The sequence below is a fragment of the Camelina sativa genome, chromosome 19 (assembly GCF_000633955.1).
Source record: "Camelina sativa cultivar DH55 chromosome 19, Cs, whole genome shotgun sequence".
In the NCBI taxonomy this organism is placed as follows: domain Eukaryota; kingdom Viridiplantae; phylum Streptophyta; class Magnoliopsida; order Brassicales; family Brassicaceae; genus Camelina; species Camelina sativa.
The window spans coordinates 12,904,247-12,920,745 of NC_025703.1; the positions used below are offsets into that span (position 1 = coordinate 12,904,247).

At 35.7% G+C, this 16,499-nt stretch overlaps 5 protein-coding genes across 7 annotated transcripts in view; 3 read left to right on the forward strand and 2 right to left on the reverse strand.

Moving 5' to 3' along the window:
- Nucleotides 2,398-3,787, forward strand: LOC109130964. Its single transcript, XM_019241171.1, has 2 exons — nt 2,398-3,569; nt 3,657-3,787. The coding sequence occupies exons 1-2, from the start codon at nt 3,101-3,103 to the stop codon at nt 3,785-3,787; spliced, it is 600 nt and encodes a 199-aa protein (XP_019096716.1). The 5' UTR covers nt 2,398-3,100.
- On the forward strand, nt 4,282-5,133 carry LOC104767767. The gene is made up of 2 exons (XM_019241212.1): nt 4,282-4,369; nt 4,440-5,133. Exons 1-2 carry the CDS (start codon nt 4,358-4,360, stop codon nt 5,118-5,120), a joined length of 693 nt encoding a protein of 230 aa, XP_019096757.1. The 5' UTR covers nt 4,282-4,357; the 3' UTR covers nt 5,121-5,133.
- On the forward strand, nt 5,540-7,923 carry LOC104766198. 3 transcript variants are annotated; one of them, XM_010490033.2, is made up of 6 exons: nt 5,540-5,830; nt 6,173-6,435; nt 6,521-6,653; nt 6,738-7,049; nt 7,191-7,409; nt 7,610-7,702. In XM_010490033.2, exons 1-6 carry the CDS (start codon nt 5,753-5,755, stop codon nt 7,652-7,654), a joined length of 1,050 nt encoding a protein of 349 aa, XP_010488335.1. In that variant the 5' UTR covers nt 5,540-5,752; the 3' UTR covers nt 7,655-7,702. The 3 variants fall into 3 exon arrangements, with proteins under 3 accessions (XP_010488335.1, XP_010488333.1, XP_010488334.1); XM_010490031.2 differs by having other exon boundaries at nt 5,545-5,830; nt 7,534-7,923; XM_010490032.2 differs by lacking the exon at nt 5,540-5,830 and adding an exon at nt 5,938-6,017 and having other exon boundaries at nt 7,534-7,923.
- LOC104767768 (zinc finger BED domain-containing protein RICESLEEPER 2-like) lies at nt 9,220-11,542 on the reverse strand. The gene is made up of 4 exons (XM_010491750.1): nt 11,281-11,542; nt 10,687-11,205; nt 9,338-10,561; nt 9,220-9,257 (listed from the first exon to the last, which is right to left on the reverse strand). Exons 1-4 carry the CDS (start codon nt 11,540-11,542, stop codon nt 9,220-9,222), a joined length of 2,043 nt encoding a protein of 680 aa, XP_010490052.1.
- The window catches only part of LOC104767769 (elongation factor-like GTPase 1), a 4,247-nt gene continuing 2,795 nt past the window's right edge, over nt 15,048-16,499 (reverse strand). The window contains exon 3 of the mRNA XM_010491751.1: nt 15,048-16,494. Coding sequence (XP_010490053.1) covers nt 15,208-16,494 — 1,287 coding nt within the window. The 3' untranslated portion in view covers nt 15,048-15,207. The remainder of the gene's footprint in view (nt 16,495-16,499) is intronic.

Consider the following 16,499-nt stretch of genomic DNA (forward strand, 5'->3'; position numbering starts at 1 on the left):
GTTAAAGGTCTTCTTTCTTTTCCTCCATTTCTGTCAAAAGCCTAAACCAAAAATTATTTACATGGACCTAACCTAACTGTGTTCCAAATATAAATGTAAGGTTATATATGTTTTTTCTTTTATAAACACATACATATAATTTTATATGTGAAATGCATCACAATCATTGATGTGGGGGCACAAGTCAATTCATCCATAACTATAGTATTTATTATCATTGTTGTTATTATTTTATATGTCACATATCAAACGTATTTGTATATTTCGAATTATTTGACAATAGGGTAGGGTCGGTTACAACAATTTCACAAACTGTGGGGTCTTATTTCCCTTTTCTTATTACCACCCACCTTTTTTTTCTGGATTTGACATTATTTGCACGGGTAGAAAAAAATTAAATCTTACATTTAAATATCCCTATACTATGTGGGCTATTTACTATCAATATCTCATTATCTTTTTGGTACGTTTCTCTTTGTTACCAATGGGAAAAAGAGAAAGTAATAATAAACCATGGGGTTAGATTTAATGTCTATAGAAAACGACTCTCCACCCACTCATTTATATAGTTTTTGGAGATTATCTAACTTTGTTAATTCTTTTTTTTTTCACATGAGCTTTGGCTAATGAGACAATCAAGGTTTCTGCTGCACTAAAGAGAGAAAAATGGGTTTTATTAATTTTAAAGGTTATTTGCACAACCAACTTGTTACATTGTTGCAAATTATTATTTTTGTTGAAACCCCCACATGAACGTTACAATGATTTGTGTATATTATAAGGGGTTGTCTATGTATAGAGAGAGAGAGGAGAACAGGATAAAGAGGCATCTTTTTATAAGCCAACATTGATCATTATACATTTTAAAAGTGCTTTTCTCCAATATTGAAAATTGAAAACTTTTACATACTCTCTTGTCACTACAAAAAAAACAATATGTTTTCCTACCAAATTTCCTACCAAAATTTTTGTAGGACTATTTTTCTTCGGAATTCCTTCTGCTTTTTGACGAATAAAAAATTGTCGAAGGAAATAAGAAAGAAAATTCCCTACGGAAAAAGAGAAGAGAAATGAGAAGAGTATTTACTTCGAAAATCCGTCGGAAAACAAATTCGAAGGAAAAAGTGAAGGAAACTCGATACAATATTGAAAGTAAAACAGGGGAAAGAATTCGGAAGGAAATTTTGCTCTCATTTTCCTACGAGAATCGCTACGAAGGAAAAGTTGAAAGCAATCGGAAGGAATATAGAGGGATTATAGGCCGAAAGAATATAAAAGAAAATATTCCTTCGAGTTTCCTACCAAACTTATTATTCGAAAGAAGATTCGTATAATAGTTGTTTAGATAAACAAGCCAAAACAAAACCAACTGGGCAATCAATCAATCGGAAAGATTCGAAGTTGTTTTTCTATATAAGACAGCCATTGCCTATCTTAAATTCCAGACAACAAAAACATTTATAGCTCTGGCCTATCTATTATTTCAAAAACTAGATTTTTCTTCTACGATTCAAACTTTTTCTTTAAATATTTACAAAAAAATGAATAATTTTTGCACGTGGTTGGACAAAGAAAGATGTTATCCGAATGGGATGCTTACGAGGGAATATGCAGCTGGACTCACCGAATTTATGAACGTCGCTATGAATCAGGATAGCTGCTTAAGAAGTGGTAAGATGTTATGCCCATGTCCATCTTGTAATAATAATATCTTCATTGACAAATATTTAGTCTGGGGACATATTTATAGTCTTGGAATTATGTCGAGTTACAAAGTTTGGTTTTATCATGGAGAAACTGATGCTTATCACGTGGGTAGTACAAGTGAAAATGTGCCTGAAAGGGTAGAAGAATCTAGATTGGAAGAAGGAGGTGTATGAACGGTTCAAATGGTTCATGATGCACATAGAGAAAATATGCAAGAATATATAGAACCTACAAATATAGTAGAAGAACCAAATTTAGAAGCCAAAAGATTCTACGATATGTTAGATGCATCGAAGAGTCATTTATATGAAGGTTGTAAGGAAGGACATTCTCTTTTATATGCTGCAACTAGGATGATGAATATAAATACGAATTATAATTTGTTAAAGATATTTTACCCTAAGACAACATCTCACCGGCTTCGTATAATGAAATTGAGAAGCTTGTTTCTGGTCTTGGTTTGCCATATCATATGATCGATGTTTGTATCGACAACTGTATGATTTATTGGCAATCAGACACAGATTATTTAGCTTGTCGATTTTGTGGAAAACCCCGGTTTCAAAATACAAGTGGGAAGTCCCGAGTAGCATTTAAGCGTATGTGGTATTTGCCATTGGCCGATCGGTTGAAAAGGTTATATCAAGCAGAGCGGACAGCTGCAGCTATGAGATGACACCAAGAGCATTCAACTGATGGCGAGATCGCGCATCCCTCAGATGCAGAGGCATGGAAACATTTTCAGAGAATTTATCCAAGTTTTGCAGAAGAAAGTAGGAATGTCTACCTTGGACTATGTACAGATGGTTTCAACCCATTTGGGAAACATGGACGCCAATATTCTTTATGGCCAGTGATTCTCACACCTTACAATTTGCCTCCGTCTTTGTGCATGAAGAGAGAGTTTCTATTTCTGTCTATCCTTGTTCCTGGTCCAGAACACCCAAAGAGATCTCTTGATGTCTTCTTACAACATTTGATTCATGAGCTACAAGTTCTATGGGAGCACGGAGTTCAAGCCTATGATGTATCATGGCAGCAAAATTTTACGATGCGTGCAGTGCTTATGTGGACTATTAGCGATTTTCCAGCTTACGGAATGTTATCTGGATGGACAACGCATGGGCGATTATCATGCCCATACTGTCAGGATAATACAGATGCATTTCAGTTAAAACATGGAAGAAAGACCTGTTGGTTTGATTGTCATAGACGTTTCCTACCACGGTCGAATCCTTATCGCCGTAACAAAAAAGTTTTAAGAAAAAACATGTAGTTTATGATGGTCCCCCACCTGAGTTAGATGGGGAAAATCTATTGATGCAGCTTAGGGATTTTGGCGCAGAGAAGACGACATATTGCGGGGGTAGTGTGCATAATCCAGTAGACGGGTATGGAAAATTTCATAATTGGCACAAACATAGTATCTTCTGGGTGTTTCCTTATTGGAAAAAATCTCTTGTTGAGACACAATCTAGATGTCATGCACATTGAGAAGAATGTGTTCGATAACTTGATGAATACAGTTTTAAATGTCCCGGGGAAGACAAAAGACAATATCGAATCGAGATTAGACTTGCCTTCAATATGCAATCGGCCTCATTTACATGTCTTATCAAGTGGAAGAGGTCCAATCCCTAGATTCATATTAGATGGAGATGCTAAGGATGCATTATTTAGGTGGATTGTCCAAAAGGTTAAGTTCCCTGACGGATACGCTTCCAACTTACGAAACTATGTTGATAACCAAGAAGGTCGATTATCAGGGATGAAAAGTCATGATTGTCATGTGTTTATGCAACGATTACTACCATTTGCATTTGTAAATCTCCTCCCAAAAAACGAACATGAAGCTATTGCAGGTAACCTTTATTGACAGGATGTTTGTATGATTGGTTTTTATAAAACAATAAATAATAATATCTTTCTATGAAATATGCATAATGCAGGTATTAGTGCTTTTTTCAAAGACCTATGTACAAGATCACTAACGCCAGCTGGTATCAGGCAATTAGCTAACAACATACCAGTACTAATATGTAATCTTGAAAATATATTTCCACCCTCTTTTTCGATGTGATGGAGCATCTTCCAATACATCTTCCTAGAGAGGCAGAATTGGGGGGACCTGTGCAGTATAGGTGGATGTACCCATTCGAAAGATTCATGTTTCACTTGAAAAAGAAGGTGAAAAATTTAAGCAAAGTGGGAGGTTCTATTATTTCTCAAAGCATCAACGAAGAAAGATCTAACTTTGCCGCCCATTACTTTCCCCCAATTATTCAAACAAAGAGCCAAAAACCCAGCCGTTACGATGACGGTGGAGAAAAACCACATTACATAACCCAAGTTCCAGATATATTTTCACAAATTAGGCGGTTAAGCGGGAAACCAACTAAGAGGTGGCTTACGGAAGTTGAAGTTAAACACTTGCATACCTACATTTTGTTGAATTGTAAGGAACTATGGCCATATGAGAGGTATAGTTTAGTTATGTAAATTTTTGTATTTAATATTGTTTGATTATAAGTATTTATTTGTTTTTTAAACTTGTATATCCAGGATTTATATGGACCAGTTGCGAACATCTTATCCACATTACGATGAGGAAACACTTGCCACAAAAAAACAGAATGAATTTGTACAATGGATGAAATTCTATGTGAGCATTTTGGAATATTTAGTTTTTTATTTTTTAACAACATGAAAATAATGGACTAATTTTGAAACAGGTGCACACATGCAACAATAGAGGTGAGAGATTACATACCTGGTTAGAAGAGTTGGTAGATGGTCCATTGTCGCTTGCTCAAATTTCACCGACTTACTACACACGTGGATATGCATTCAAAGTGTTCCGAGAGAGAGAGAACAGAACAACGATCAATTCCGGAATTATCACGCAAGCCGGTAATGTAATATATTATGGTGTTCTTCGGGAGATATTGGAGGTTGAGTTCCCAGGAGTTATTAATTTGAAATGCATAGTTTTCATTTGTGATTGGTATGATCCATGTAATGGGAGGGGAGTACGTGTAGATAAATTTGGTGTTACTGCAGTAAGAACATCAAGAGTACTTGATAGATATGACCCTTTCATCCTCGCATCACAAGGCGACCAAGTATGTTACATCCCCTATCCTCGCATTACCAAAAAACAAGATTCATGGGTTACTGTTACGCAAATAAGCCCAAGAGGAAGAGTACACGGAGTTATAGAAAATGGACCTATGCAACAAACATATGTTGGGAGCATCTCTTCTGATGAACTTAATCATGACGATCCAACAACAGGAGAATTAGAAAAAGAGACCACGATCGATGAGATTTTGGATGTTTATGAAGAAGAGGCTGGAGAGTTTGATGAGGAGTATGATTCCGCTTCATCTGAATATTCATCTGAGTCGGACTAATATTATATTCATGTTTTATTTAATCTGATGATTTTAAATTAAAGCAACTTTATAAATTCATAAATCATAAATCATAATATGTAAATATTGTAAATATTTATATTGTAAATATCAAATATGATATTGTAAATATCATAAATCATAAATCATAATATGTAAATATTGTTTTAAGTTTCCAATATTATGTAGAAATTTTATATAAAAGGGGAAAATCAAACAAAACATAAGTTATATATGTGAAGATTTATATAATTTTTATATAAATTACAACATAAAAAAAAAAAACAAAATTTGCAAAACATAATTTATGTAATTTACAACATAAAACAAAACATAATTTATAATTTTGTCTTTGGAAATGGACTTGGCCAATCAATTAAGTAAGCTAATTCTGTATTGGGTTTACAAAATTTTGATTTCTCTTAATGGGCTGTACTTACTCGACTTTATGAAGGGGTGAGATGTAAAAACGCTAGAGCCACTTAAGCGTTTTTCACCTTATTAACCTAAGATAACTAAACAGCTCAAGCGGTGTATCGGGGAGGTGATCAAGCGGTTGTTTCTCGCGGATTCTGCTTCGATCGACTAGTCAGTTCAAGCCACACACCAGCGAATTCCACTTGGTCCGTCTCATGTATTCCCACAAAGGACCGAGTCAAAGGATGACCGGCAGTTACTCGTGGTCTCTGCCGGTAGATCCACAGTTTACTGTACGTTTTCTACTTTTTACAAAGTTGAATTTCGTAACTTTTTATTTCCTACCGATTGTGTGGTCGGGTTTGAAACAGAATACAATTGTAATAATTTTCTTAGGCATATTTTTTTTTTATAAAACGGTAAAAGTCTTAGACATTTTGTTGGTGTTTATGTGTGGAGTCCGTTTATGTGTTATGCTAAGTAGAGTTCTATCTCTTATTTATAGCTCAATTATACTAACTAATTCCTATTCTAAACATAGCGAAAGCATAAACATCTAGGATTTATCAGATTCAATTCATTTTGGGAGTCAATTAATCTTACTCACATATATAGATTATGTTCTCTAATTTCAGGAGAATACTCGTCAGAACTACGAACGGTTCATGGCGGAACGGCAACAGCATTTTTATAGCAGTACCCCGAGCTACTCCGTACCCGACCTACCAAGGTTTACGCAAAATCCACGCAATGAACACACCCGTAACGGTAGTGAACCACCAGCTGAGAATCCGGAAGAAGATGTAGCTATTCTTGCCGATGTAAATGATTTGCTATGTGCTCCAGGACGCACAAACATCCCAGTCCTATGTCCAGACCGTGAAGGAATAACTACATGGTAACCCTCACTCACTTGTAGATGATTCAGTTTTTGTTAGATAAAAAAAATTATTAGACTAATTTGTTTAACATCTTTATTGTAGGTTTAGACATGACTCCACTGTTAAGATTACAAAGCAGATCCTTAAGATGCTGAAATCAGATCTCCCTAAGGCTTATCCAACTTATAGGTCGCTCCCACCAGAAATTAAAAACCGATGGTTCAGAGCTTTTGCGGTATATATAGCCTTTCTTTGGTAGATGTTTAAGTATAATATAAGTTGGTTTGTGGTTTCTAATCAATTATGTGGTCATCTACAGCAAGAGTTCAACTGGGATCCAAGCATTACAGAGTATGTTCGCACAAACTACGATGAGCAAGCAAAAACATCTTTTAAAGCTAATGTCCGTGACTGGAAGATAAAATGGATAGAGAAAGGAGCTGACAACTTACCTGATTGGATGAAGGCGAAGAATAATCTATTTGATGGTTACATCAAGATGTGGACAGATGAAAAAACAAAAGAGATGGCAGCCCAAAACTCTATCAATCGGGGAAGTAAACGAGGTGGATTAGGGGTGGCTAAACACAACAACGGTGCAAAAACTTATGAACGCCGTTGGGATGAGATGGTAAGTACTTCTGTTACTGTTTTGCAAGTTTCATTCAATCATCAGTTCAGGTTTTTCTTATTCAATTTAGTTCACACTTAGAATCTGATTAATGCCTTTATTTGTTTCTTATACTAACTATGGTTTCTGTTTTTTGCTAAGACAATTGAATTACGAACGAAGCCTAATATGCTTTATTTCATGGAACAAACACACTTAGACAAGAAGACCCGAACCATTAGTGATATGAAGACCAAACAGTTTCTGGATAAGGCTTCTAGTCAAGTGGAGCTCATCCAATCCCAACGACAAAGTGATGATGATCCTTCGGCTCAGCTAGACCCTCTTACAACAGAAGAGATTAACTCTGTTATGCGTAAAGTAAGTTACTCTTTCTCCTTGTCTTATTAACTGTTTCATTATCTATCAAGTGATTTACAAGTTGTGATGTCTTATAAAATTTCTATCAAGTGAGCTTTTTACAATTCTTGGTTTTAATTGACAGGTTGTTCCAAAGGTTAGAGGTAAATTTTATGGCTTTGGTAACCTTTTTGATGATGGATGCCCATCTTCTTCTTCAGATCCACGACAAATTCCTAAACTACAAGAAGAGATTCAAACATTGAAGGCTCGTGAACAAGAGAAGGACGCTCATATCAAGTTTCTTATGGAATGCAACAAGCTCCTCCTAGGCCGGTTTCCTGATCTACGTCCACCTGAGTACCCGGAGACACCAGCAACGGTGGAAGACGAAGACGAGACACAACCTTGATCAGTTTCATAATCCTATAAAAGTACGTTTTTTTCCTTTTTTTTTTTGGTCAACACATGTAAAAGTACGTTTATTGTATATGGATTGTTTTTTTGAGTAATGAAGTATGTTCTGGGCATTGCATTTGTCTAGTTTAAATTTATAAAAATGAAAATAATTGGAAAAGAGAAAAATTAATAATGGTCGATTACCTGTATCAAACGTTTGATGAAATTGATCTGAATTTTTTCGTAGTTAAATAGAATGAAGTTTTTGAAAGAACCTGAAATGAAGTTTTCGAAGGAATCTTGAAGGATATCTTAGAAGGAACTTTGAGTGAAAATGTGAAGGAAAATAGAATGAAATGTGTAGAAGGAAAAACAGATGCGTAGGAAAATTATAGGAAAATAGTGGAAGAGAAGCCGAAAGAAACGCTTTCCTTCGCATATAACGAAGGAAATTTGACAAAACTGCCCTTCCCCTTTCTTTCTTTTTTCCTACGAATTTTTCTTCTAAAGTATTTTCGTAGGAAACTTGAAAGATAATTCATTCCAAATTCTCACTAATATCTGTTTCCTTCGGACTATTTCCTCTTAATATTTTCGTAGGAAAACGGTCAAAAAACACTGTTTCCTACCAAATCCCTACGTTTTTGCTGGTAAGTAAACGTATTGTTTTCTTGTAGTGTGTCCGTTTTTTTTTCTTCTCCCATCTCTCTTTTTATCTTTTGGAATTTACATGTCTTCTTTTAACACATTTTGTCAAATTATACCTTTTTTTCTAGGCCTGCGACTTCGGTTTATTCAGGTAATTCGGGTCGGTTTTTTCAGTTATCGGGTTATTCGGAAATTGAAAACTCTACCGAAACTAACCGATTAATCAATAGGGTCGGTTCGGTTCGGACACAGTTTATTCGGTTCGGAGGGTCGATTATTTCGGTTAATAACCGAATGTCAATAAAACACTGTATAAGACCAAACACAACTCAACACATCAGAAAATACAAACTGTTTCATTACATTTAACATCTCATGTGCTTATGATAGCATACAGTTCTTGCTTACAAAAGACAACAAGTACAAGTGTTCATCAGTCAATCCTACTTCTCTTATACATAAAGAGACTATGGGAGACAATTTACAAAAAAAGAACACTTACAAAAGTCTCCATGAAGGTCTAATACTTAGGTCACAAAGATATTAGGAGACATTTGTTCAAAAAATAAGTCACTTGCCAAAGTTAATACCGAGAATGAGAATTGACAATATACCAACGATCCTCTCCTATTACCAGATGGATTTGGTCTATTGTCATTTTCTACTAACTCGATTCTAAAAAATAGTTAATAGTTATCAGTTTTTTTTGCAAAAAGATATAGAGTGTGAGAGACAACCTTTTAAGATCATTAGTTGGTTCTAGTCTCCTTTGTTCATCTCTACATCACGGAACTGCAGCTGCATGAGTCGCATTTTGTGTAGCTGCACAAGGAAAATGATTATCAATTAGTCAATTTGCTTGAACGTAATGAAAAATGTAAGAATTATGAGAAAATGATTACCTAAGGACTCATGAAACTGCAATTCTTCAAACATCTGAACTAAGCTGGCTAATTTCTCAGCTTGAATGGCGTTCCTTAGCCACTGTTGAGTGCAAACCAACGATTCAACCATGAAAGGTGACATAGAACTGCGATATGGGTCCAAGATGCGACCACTGGTGCTAAATGCGGATTCAGAAGCAACCGACGACACTTGAACAGCAAGGATATCTCTAGCTAGCTCGGATAAGACTGGAAATTTAGAACTGTTGCGCCCCCACCAAGATAAAACATCAAAGTCCAATCCCAAAGCAGATGGAGTCCTTGGCACCGGTTTCTCCAACAAGTAAATATCTAACTCACTGCTACATTCTTCATTTGTAATTTCAGCCACCATCTCAGAGTATAGTGTATCCATCCTCTCATAACCATCCTCATCCGACAAATCAAACAAATCATTTGCGGATACTACAAGATCAGTTCCGACTCCAGCAGTAGTTGGTACTCCAGATTCACTTAAGCTCAACTTCATCACATACTCTGCATACAGCTTCTTCATGACACCCTTGATTGATGATCTTAGATGAGTACTTTCAACACTGTCTTTTCTATATAGCTTGTCGAAGCAAAGCCCAGCAAACTGCATCTTGTTCCTGGGATCAAACACACTTGCGATGATCACAAGTGGATTCATGTTCAAGAGACCATCACAATATTTTTCAAACTTACTCCTCATCATCATCGCTTCTGTCTTTAGTAGCACATCACCGTTTGTGCTTAGATTGATCAGATTCCTCTCAATAGTCACAATCTCGTTATAGCAAAAAGTAGAGGTCACTGATTTGGTGGCTGAGAAAGACAAAGTGCAGTTGAAAAATATCTTCAAGAACTTAACTAACCTCTGCACTTGATCCCAATCAGCAAAAGTAGGAGGACCAACACGCTTCTGTCCATTCAACTCAGCTTCATCACCAGTAGTCTCTCCATTTTCTTCAGTCTCCATGAAATAGTCGTTATACAACTTATCTTCGGTCAACATCTTCTCAAAAGCAACCCGAAACTTGATTGCAGCTGTCAGCATTAGATAGGTGGAATTCCATCTAGTAGCAACATCAAGACACAAACTACCTCTACCTACATTCCCTGTATCGACCCTCAACAGAAACGACTTCAGTCTATCACCAGATGATCTCACATACTTAATCGCATTTCTGATTGAAACTATACTCCTTTTACCATCCCTCACTATCAAGTTGAGGATATGCGCACAACACCGCATATGAAGATACTCACCATTGNTGCTTTCGATAAACCATCCCTCACTACCAAGTTGAGGATATGCGCACAACACCGCATATGAAGATACTCACCATTGCTTACTAAAGCATCAGGTCCTCTCATGATCAAAGCATCTGTGAAAACCCTTAGAGCCTTGTCATTCCCCTTAGCGTTATCGACTGTTACTGTGAAGACCTTCTCGATTCCCCATTCTTCTAGACAGGCAACCAAGTGCTCAGCAATTGTATCACCTTTGTGATATGTGACTGGCTTGAAACTAATGATCCTCTTCTGCAACTTCCAATCTCTGTCAATCCAGTGAGCTGTTACCACCATATAGCTACAAGAAGTCGTTGGAGCTACCCAAATATCAGTTGGCATCGAAACTCTCTGCTTCTTACTAAACAGCTCCTTCAAAGCTTCTTTGTGTCGAAGAAACATAGTGTATATATCTGATGTCGCTGTCTTCCTGCAATGGACAATATACATTGGAAGCATGTTGCTGCACAATCTCCTAAATCCCTCAGACTCCACAAATGCAAACGACAGCTCATTAAGGACGATCATCTCATTCACAGACCTTCTGAACAAACCTTGATCATACTTGATTGCTGTCATTACACCACTGCTATCACCAGCCAACACATTCTAACTACCACTCTCTTGATGCATCTTGAACAACTTACACCTACTAATATGATTCTTCATTGCACTTGTTCCATGAATCACTGTGTCACATCCTATCTCTTGACCACAGTACCGACAGTTCGTAATGGCATCATCATGTGCTTGCTGAACAAAATGCTCCCAAACCGGAGAACTATGAGCTGGCTTTCTCCTCGGCTGAGTTCGTCTTCTCTTCTCTCCAACTGCAGAAGCTGGCGGACCATCATCAATCTCTTCATGTAGGACGGGGTCGCTATTGTCTTCACCAGAATTATGAGACATCTATTAAGTTACAACAAAGGAAAAAGATCAATCCAAGAACAACACTATCATAACAAATACTAACTATCAAACATCAAGAGATTACATATAACAAAACTATCATAAGTCTCGAACATCAAAGCAAAAGAAAGAACCAAACCTAGATATCCCTATCATAAAAACTAATAACTATCGAACATCAAAAGAAACATATCAATCCAATAACAACACTAACTTAACAAGTTATATCAATCGAACATCAAAGAAAAAGAATCAAACCAAGAGAACACTATCCTAACAAGTAATAAGTCTCGAACATCAAAGCAAAAGAACCAAACCTAGATATCCCTATCATAACAAATACTAACTATCGAACATCAAGAGATTACATATCAATCGAACATCAAAGATAAATAACCAAACCAAGACAACACTATCTCAACAAGTAATAACTATCGAACATCAAAGCAAAAGAACCAAACCAAGATAACCCTATCATAACAACTAATAACCCTAGATCTATACAACGAATATAAATCGATTTATCTGTCGCCAATCAAAGACACACAACGAATGAAAGACACACAACAAATCAAACACACACAACAAATCAAAGACACACGACGAATCAAAGACACAACAGATCAAGTAGTTTAACTGTTTATGGCTTAAAGAGAACAAAAATTTCGCCTTATTTTGGTTTGTTTTAAACGAGAACAACTTACAAAAGATTAAGATAGAATAACTTACACTGGATTGATTGAGAACACGGTTGATCGTGACAAGAACACACAAGATCGAACAGAAAATCGAAGTTCTTCTCTCAGTCGCCGCAAAGACAGAGAGTTTAGATAGATTAGGTTAGATTAGTAACTAATGAAATAAACCGGATTATTAGCTTAAATAGCTAGGGTTTAATTTCGGGTTTCCGTCGGTTATGCCTCTCCGAACCGAACCGATTACATAACCGAAATTCTTTTATAACCATTCCGATCAGAATCCGAAATCAAATAAAACCGAACCGAATTGTCCGAATCTCGGTTCGGTTCGGTTCGGTTCGGACAATTCGGTTCGGGTCGGATTGCCAGGCCTATTTTTTCTTTCTTCAAGCTTATTAGGTTGATATAGATGGCTAGGAAGAGTTAAGGTGTTGTGAGAATATGTTAAGATCCATCATAATGCCTTAATATATTAGGTTTACTAGATATATAAATTACGTGTAGGTGAATAGTAGATATTTATTTTGTTTGTTGTAAACGAATATTAGATTTATAAGAAAGAAAAAAAAGAAGAGAAAAGCAAAGAGACACGGAGGAGATGTGAAGAGAGACTTATCCACTTTGACATAAGACTTGGAATATTAGGTGACAACATGTGATTCCTCTCCTCACTCTCATCCATTTTTTTTTATTAAGATAAAAGAACTACTCAATTTCATTCATGACCCTGATTTGGTCGCACTTGCATTATAACGTTTCTTGGTTCTATATTTCCCTGATATCTATTATTACAAGATGATGTCCCATAATAAATTTTTTTTTCTAAAGATACCAATAGAACTAATTTTTTTTTACCAATGGTGTTATAATCCAGAGTTTGTTTCAATTTGGGTTTGAGTTTTTTTGGATCTTAAGATTTTTGGTTTATAGGTAACCAGTATTAAAAGTGAAACATAATCTAATACGGATGATTTGATACGATTTTTTTTTCCGTTCGCATTTGAATTTTAAATATCCTTAACTTTTAAATAACTTTAGATCTTAGATAATTTGAAGTAAGTTAAAACTTTGCATTCTTTTTTCCTTTTAATATAAAATAACGACTCTAATTAGACCATTATAATATAGTAAATATTTTGGATATATTATACAGTTAGGTTTTATTTATATTAGACTGGGTTTTCTGAACTGAACACTCTGAAGTTTTATTTTATATTAGAGGAATATAATTTTATATTAGATTGTGAAATTAAAAATTTGGGTTCTATTGATTTTAAATAATAAATTTATGCTTCTTGTTTGCATATTGTTTATTTAAGTTGCATTGATATCTTATAATTATTATTTGTATATAAATTATAAATATCTCTGTTTATTTGTAGATAGTTAAGTTTTGTATGCATTGATAGTGAGATATCAATTTTATTAATAATTTCTAATTATTGCATGTTGACAAAAAAAAATTAAGAACTCAAAATTTATAAATATTTGTGTAAAAGAAAAAACTTTAAAACACAACATCGATCAAAATGCGAATAATTATATCCATCAGCCACAACAAGTATGTAAAAATTTATACCTCTAGACATAGATATACTAACCCACACAATAAACAAGTTTCTCTTAGGCAATATTTAAGTGAAGAAATCAAGCTATTCATCAAACTACTAGAGAATTTTGTATCTTCAAAACTCAATAGCTTGAATTCTAGATCAACTATCATAATAGTCATTAAAGTCCTTACAAAATAAAATAATATATGATCACTATTTTGAAAACAATATAAAGTGGGTTGGGTACAAACTAAGTAAAAGAACTTCACCCCCTTGTCGGGTTTATGGATAACTATGGACAACTTATGAATATATATTTATTACACCTTTCTGAACTATTATCTGTTAAGATCATAATGATTTACATAAATCCAAAAGCCAAAGCTATTAAAAACATATACAAACAATGTAGCATTGCTTGAGGATGCAACAAATACGATTAAAAATATCATCATATGATCAAATCTGAATTCTCAGTCTTGTAATTGATTCTCTCTTATTTTCTAGATCTTTAAACTAAAACTTAACTAATTAGTCAGATCCAAAAAAATATCAGACAGCTTGCAAACTACATAACTAGTATGAACAATATAACAAATTGAAACGAAAAAGTAAAATTGAAGGTAGGTTTTGTTTCCAAAGAGAAGCTTCATTAACTTCTCTAATCTATTGAACTGTGTTATCTGATTCTAGAAGCAAAAGCACTGACAGCTAGAGGGAGAGTGATGACACTCCTTAATGGTTACTCAGAGGTTATTCATTAGAAACCTATTTACAGAAAACTGAATAAAAAAATATCGTATGATACTATTTAATACACACATTGATTGTTTGTTTAGAAATATAGGATAATAAAAGCTACAAGAAAAAATGAAGTCAGGATTCTCTACTACTAGGTATCAATAAAAATATCTCCTAGTAGTTGTAGCCTAGGTGCACTTTTAATTTGGTTCATCATATTCATTTATGAATAAAATGAAAAATAACTTCCTTTTTTTATGCTTACCTATAAAAATAGGTTTATATATAATTTCCCCAACTTGTACAAAGAGAGGCATAGAACCACAGTCCAATTCGAAGCAATTTAAAGTCCACTCTACTATTGTTCATTTACGAAATTGAATATACATAAATGGCTGTCATCAGAGGCTATCCATTAGAAACCATATACATAAATTGAAATGTCAAACTCGATATTAATACACACATTTAACTTGTTGAGAAATATAGGACAATAAAAGCTAGAAAAAGAAAAATGAAGTAGTTGTAGGTGTACTTTAATTGTAGTTCATATCAATTTTTCAAAACAACTATGTTCTTTCTTCACTTTATAGTTTCTCTAACATGTACCAATGTGAGCACAAGCCCAACTCGAAGCCCAATCAAAAAGGAAGAAACAACAAATATAATAAACTCAAACTTTACGAGCCAAGGTTCTTTGTTTAGTGGCGTGTTGAACCACTTTCTCCTCAACGTGTAATCCTTTCCTGCGTCGTACGGCGTTGATGAGCTTCCTCGCAGTGTTCGGGAGCACGCTTGCTCCGTCACCAAACTCCTCGATCTCTTCTTCGGTTTTGGGAACAAAGAATGGGTCTTCCTCGAGCATTTCCCAATGGCTAAGAACCATCAGAGCACTCGCACCACCAGACGTTCCTTTCCTCAGCTCGTCCGCAAAACCAAAGCTTTCCGAAACGGGCACGTACGCATGGACTGTGAACAGAGACGACCCTTCTTGCATTTCTTCCTTGAGCACTTTCGCTCGTCTTCTGCTTAGAACAGCGTACATTGGACCAAGATACTCAGGTGCAGTGTTCAGTTCGCAAAAGTACATTGCTTCGACAATCCTTGGATTTTTCTGAAGCACGGCGGCTCTACAGGCGTCTTTGACAGCTGTCATGACTTGTCCTGTGAAAATGCCAAAGTGTTCGGGTTTATCTGTTTCAAAATCTTCTGCGGGTGCGAGATGAGACTCAACGGTGAAAGCTAATCCCCACATTGGTTCATCGCATAGAGGTCCTGATGCTGTTGCTAGCTGAAAACCTGAGACAATGCTGCTCTCGAGAGTCAGAGCTTCGCTGTACAGTGCTGTTTCAGATGCCTCTGAAGGTACCTCAGTAGAATCTTCTGTGAAGCCAAGTCTTTGAGAGACATGAGGAGAGCCTCTAACAAGCATTGATCCATCCTCGGCGATTCTTTTACCATCTGGAGCAAACAATATGTTTGGACCTTTTTCTCGTGGACCAAGCGCCCAAATCCTCTTGAGGAGTTTTGACCATTCGGTTTTACACTTTTCGCGATCCTTTTCGGTTTCAGAACTTGATGAAACGCCAGCTTCAGTTAACTGTTTCTTCAATTCTTCGATGGGATCCACATTCTCTCGGAGACTTGGATTTTGAGATTGTAGTATCTTAACGCTATGACTGCCTTTACCTCCAATTATGTCACCAAGCAATTCAGTGTTCTCATCCAGCAGCTTAGTTAGAGCGTGTGGTAGTTTCATGACGTGTACTCTGATAATGCATCTGCCATTTGGAGTTCTCTTCTCAATGTAATCAGAAGTATTCAAGCTTAGAGATCTCAAACTTTCCAAAAGATTAGATCCATCACCTTCAATGGTCTCCCTGTATGAAACGAGAGGCGGGGAGACTTCAAGGTTCACTTTGGCAAATCTCTCTTTCAAATCTTTGACACATCTCTCTAAATGAA